Here is a 5,065-nt window from a genome sequence, read left to right on the forward strand (position 1 = left end):
CCATTCATCCATCTACCTACTTACCTACCTATCCATCCACCCATCCATCCACCTGTCCATCCATCCATCCATGTGTTCATCCATCTACTTTCCTATCTACCCATTTATGCATCCTTCCTTTCATCCTACTTTCCTTCCTTCTTTCCTGCCTTCTGTCCGTCCACCCAACCATCTTTCCTTCTTTCCATCTGTCCTTCCTTCCATCTATCCATCCATTCAGCCACTCATCTATCCACCCATCAGTCTATCCATCAAAATCCCCCGTTACCTACCTAGCTATTTTTCATCTCTATTACCAATCCATTATCTGTCTATGTGTATCCACCCATTCATCTCATTTGTCTAAATAAGTAAAAACAAACATGTATCTGTGATGTGCACACATATATATTCCTTTGGTTCTGTTTCTCCGGTGAACCCTGAGTGATACAGCTCCTTTGAGAGCAGAGCCCATAAAGAAGTCACTCTCCTAACACACGCACACACAAACATCCCCCCACATACACTTATGTCTCCTTTCTTCCATCCTCTGCTTTTTACCCTTGGGGAAAAGCCACGTTCCGGGGGTCTGGTCCTCCCTGCCTTGGCTTAGAACCCACCTTCACTCAGTGACTTACTTCCACCGACAGTGATTCTCAGCAAGACACTTCGATGTCCTCTTACCTCTGTCTGTCTTCTCTAGTAATCCCAGGGCCACACAGACATCCAGGAGCCGTTCAGTTCCACACACAGAGGCGTCAATTTTGCCTGCAATATCCACGGCCTTCAGTGGGGCTTCATCTTTGAGTACATCAAACACCTTCAGCTTGCAAGCTATGAACAGGGCCTGTCCATTAAAAACAAGTACAATTAGACTTACTACGTGACTTGTCCTGTACTTTTGACTCCTGTAGACCCAAGACATGGAGGTCAAAGCTGTGAAACGTATTTAACTTGTCAATAGAAATGTCTCCTCCAGAGAACCGTGGATTTAGGCTCCAGCTGGTACAAGGTTTGCACAAGGCAAAAGCACATCAGTGAATACCAAGCGGAAAAACTGTCCCATGGGAGAAAAACCAGTATGTTGCGGTTTGGGGCTGAATTGTGTTTTCCCCCAAGATCTGTATGTTAAAGCCCTAACTCCCAGGACCTCAGGATGTGACAGTATTTGGAGGCAAAGGGCTGTCCTCAGGGGCAGAGTCTCTATGAAGCTCAGGACACATGGCCTCCGGTAACAGAGAGGACCTTCACTCACGCTGCTCTCAGCTTGTAACGCAAAAACCTTTTGTGACAACTGATGCACATCCACAAAGGGCCAGACGCGGAGCTGCTTCTAGAACTACTGTGACGGACCTGGCAAGGTGACATATGGTCTGAGACTCCCTACTGCCCCTCAGCTTGGTCAGCTCACCTGACCACTGGGACACCTTTGTAAGGAGAACAATGCACTAAGTGGGCAGACGGATACACAGGTGGGCAAGTAGATAGATGACAGATGAGACAGACAGATGACAGATAAATAGACATACAGACAGATAATTGATAGTTTGATCATAGGTACACAGATAGATAGATAGATGATAGTTTGATGATAGGTAGGTAGGTAGATAAACAGATCAGAGAAGGGACGCCTGGCTGGCTCAGTCAGTCAAGTGTCTGTCTTCAGCTCAGGTCATAATTCCAGGGTCCTGGGATCAAGCCCCACGTTGGGCTCCCTGCTCGGTGGGGAGCCTGCTTCTCCGTCTCCCTATTTTGCTCCCCCTGCTTATGCTCCCTCTCCCCCTGTCAGATGGATGCATAAAGTCTTTAAAAAGAAAAAAAAGATAGGCAGATGCCAGGACCACAGTATAGCTCAATCGAGTGATGGTACGATGCCGCTGCAGTCCTGTTTTAACTATTACTTGCAGGAAAACTTGATATTTGGAGGTACAACCCAGCACAACCACCTCTCCTAATCATGAGAGCTCCTGCCCCTGACAAGGCCGTCACAGGGAGGTGGCCAGGGGTGGAGTGTGGGAAGGGTGCAGTCCCCCACCCAGTGTACCCAGCATCCCCAGAGCCACTGACGTGGCCCCAGCAGAGCGCAGGTACAGGGGGCCATCTCCCTGCTGTCTCTCAAGCCCAGAGCCACTCAGGTAGCTGGGAGGTCAGCCGAGTGGGGCAGCGGGAGAAGGCCGGAGAGCAGATGCACCAGCTGCGTGGGCGTGGAAGGGCAGAATGCAGGGACGGCCGCTACCAGACCCATCCTTGGCGGAGATGGTGGGAGATGACCAGGTAGGCTTCTACCTGAGACGCTGTCCAGTCTGGCCTGGGCACCCAGGTGCTTCCTGGAAGTATCTGTGACCGTGCAGGAAGGATGGGGAGGCCACAATCACAGACACCGGCTAGCTCCGGTGAGCACTCGGTGCCCTGCAGGTTCCCACCCCACCTGGGACACCCTCTGGCTGGGACAGCTGTCTGGGATCCCAAGGCCACACAGCAGGACGAGGTCGCAGATCCCTCCAGGCAGCTGGTAACCCAGTGCTAGAGTCCACCTGCCACCTGGCCGGTGGGAATGCTGGACACCCCGAGGCTGCTGCCCGGTCAGCGTTCTGGCCCGGCCTCCCTGGGCTGCAGAGAAGCCGGCCAGCGATGCACTGTGGGCCCAGGCTGGGGCCGTGACCGCTGCTCACCTTCAAACACCCCAGACACCTCGCCCCCGCTGGGCACAGGCCTCGGCCACTGCAGCCCTGAGCATGGAGTCTCACACGCCAGGGTGTGCGCACTGGGAAATCAGGTCACAGCCTCCGTGGCCCCCGAAGTCAGTATCTCTGTGCCAAGCCATTTAGTGAAGGTGGAAAACCAGCTGGGGACACTCTTATGGGCTGAACACTGGCCCCAAAAAGATATGCCAAAGTCCTGACCCCCTGAGAAGGGGACCATATTTGGAAACAGGGTCTTTGCAGATGTGAAGTGAACGATCTGAGATGAGCTCATCCTGGATCAGGGTGGCCCTAAATCCAATGACAGGTGTCCTTGTAAGAGACACAAGAGGAGACATGGATACGGAGGAGAAGCACATGATGACGGAGGAAGAGATGGGAGGGACGTGGCCACCAGCCCAGGGACGCCTGGAGCCCTAGAAGCTGGAAGAGGCAGGAAGGAGCCTCCCCTGGAGCCTCGGGAGGGAGCATGGCCCTGCCCCGCCTGGATCTCAGCAGCCCTGCCCCGCCTGGATCTCAGACCTCTGGTCTCCAGACCTGGGAGAGGATGAATTTCTGTGGTTTTAAACCCGCAGTCTGCGGTCACTTGCTGCGGCTGCCCCAGGACACTCAGACAGGTACCTTTGATGCTTTGAAGCCCTCCACGAGTTCCAGAAGGCCCGCTGGGAACGGGGGCGTGATCTCCACTGTCCCGTGAGAGTCTGCTCCCTGCGAGCCAGCAGGAACCTGTCCTCTGCCACTGCCCGCCTCTGCCCTTCGGTGGCCGCCACCCTCATTGCCCTGAGCAGGGTCTGAGCTGCCCTCTTCCACGTCGCTCAGGTTCTCGAAAGTGTCGACGGGTGGGATGGAGTCGTGCTTGACCCGCTGCACGTCCTCGTGGTGGGGGGGGTAGTACAGCTCCACCAGCTTCTTGCAGAAGTGGTTCAGGGGGAAGCCCACGACGTTGAGGAAGTCTCCGTGGACGTACTCCACCAGCATGCCGCCCAGCGCCTGGATCCCATAGCCACCGGCCTTGTCCCTGAGCAGGGAGGAAGGAAGCAGAACCGGGCGGGAGGGAGAGGAGGAGGAACATTACAGGAGAAATCAAAGTTTCGAGGGTCAAAAGACTGGTGGCTGGTGGATGACTTCTCTCCATGCGATCAGACGGGATGGCCGGCCCATCACCCCGGCTGCTTCAGTGAGGAGTCTGGCTCCGGTAAAAGTCCCAAGTGATCCTTGGTCCCACCAGGGGCGATGACAAGGTGTCCTGGGCGGTTCCCCCCAGGGTCACTACCTCCCTCCCACCAGGCCTGGGGCACGGCAGGCTCGGGGGCACTGCAGAGAGGACCCCAACCCCGGCCGTGCTCTCGTGCACGTCCGCACCTCTGGTCCAGGAGCCTCAGCCAAGACCTCCTTAGGGACCGAAGAGGGCACTTCAAAGACCCTTTCCCGGACCCTGACTTAGCGCCTAGTGCTTTCTACCTCACGCTCCCTCCTCTGCTTGCCCCAGACCCCGGTCCCTAGAACGGCAGGCGGTGTCGGGTCAGGGCGTCCTCGGCAGTGGGACCGTCCCCTGGCGTCTGCACCCAAGCACCTGTCCCCCACCCAGCCCCGTTCCATGGGGGGGAACGGAACGGGGAGCAGGTGTGTTCAGCCGTGTAGCCACCGGTTCACCTGACAGCAGCACGTGAAGACAGACTGATTCTCACACTGTGGGTGGTTCTCATCCACCGTCCCAGCACAGAGCAGCTCAGGTCCTGACACAGGCCCTGCCTGCAGCCCCCGCCCCCACTGTCCCTTTAGCATGGGCATCACCTGAGTCCCTGCACTGACCGCCCGAGCCTGGCCCCGGTTGTAATCGGGACACTAACTAACACGATGACTATGCACTAGATGTCTGTGTCCCCACCCCCCCCAATTCATAGATTGAGATCTAACCTGCAAGGCGACGGCGTTAGGAGGTGGGGCCTTTGGGATGGGATCAGATCATGAGGGTGGCACGCCCACACACGGGATTAGTGTCCTCGTACGAGGGACTCACATGGGCTCCCCGCTGTCGATGTATTCCCACAGGAGCTCCTCGGACAGCTCGGAGAACTTCACCGTGGTCTCCTCGTGGAACTCGGACACCTCCGTGTCCAGCTGGCTGTCTGCAACACAGGGCTGCCGGTCAGGGTGCACGGCCTCAGGGCCCCACAGCTGTGCTCTGCGCATCTGGGGGACATCTGCCCTGGCTCTGAGTGTAAGTCACCTAGGAACTGTTAATCGGGGGCAGGAGGAGGCCACAAGCAGGAAAAATAAGAGTTACAAACTCAAGCAAGCAAAACCGGTGAGAGGAATGAAAAGTTGCAACCCTCAGACCCAGACCAGCGGGGTGGGGGTGGGGGGGTGCCTGGGGTTTGGGG

General features: G+C 56.4%; 1 protein-coding gene across 5 annotated transcripts in view; it reads right to left on the bottom strand.

The window, feature by feature from the left end:
- ASMTL (acetylserotonin O-methyltransferase like) overlaps positions 1–5,065 on the bottom strand; it is a 21,170-nt gene that overhangs the window by 10,756 nt on the left and 5,349 nt on the right. For all 5 annotated transcript variants that reach the window (XM_035029640.1, XM_035029641.1, XM_035029637.1 and 2 more), the window contains 3 exons: positions 4,702–4,810; positions 3,303–3,699; positions 664–826 (listed from right to left, as the gene is read on the bottom strand). In XM_035029640.1, coding sequence (XP_034885531.1) covers positions 664–826; positions 3,303–3,699; positions 4,702–4,810 — 669 coding nt within the window. The remainder of the gene's footprint in view (positions 1–663; positions 827–3,302; positions 3,700–4,701; positions 4,811–5,065) is intronic.

The sequence above is a fragment of the Mirounga leonina genome, unplaced genomic scaffold (genome assembly GCF_011800145.1).
Source record: "Mirounga leonina isolate KUSES-001 unplaced genomic scaffold, KU_Mleo_1.0 Mir_268, whole genome shotgun sequence".
Classification (NCBI taxonomy): Eukaryota; Metazoa; Chordata; class Mammalia; order Carnivora; family Phocidae; genus Mirounga; species Mirounga leonina.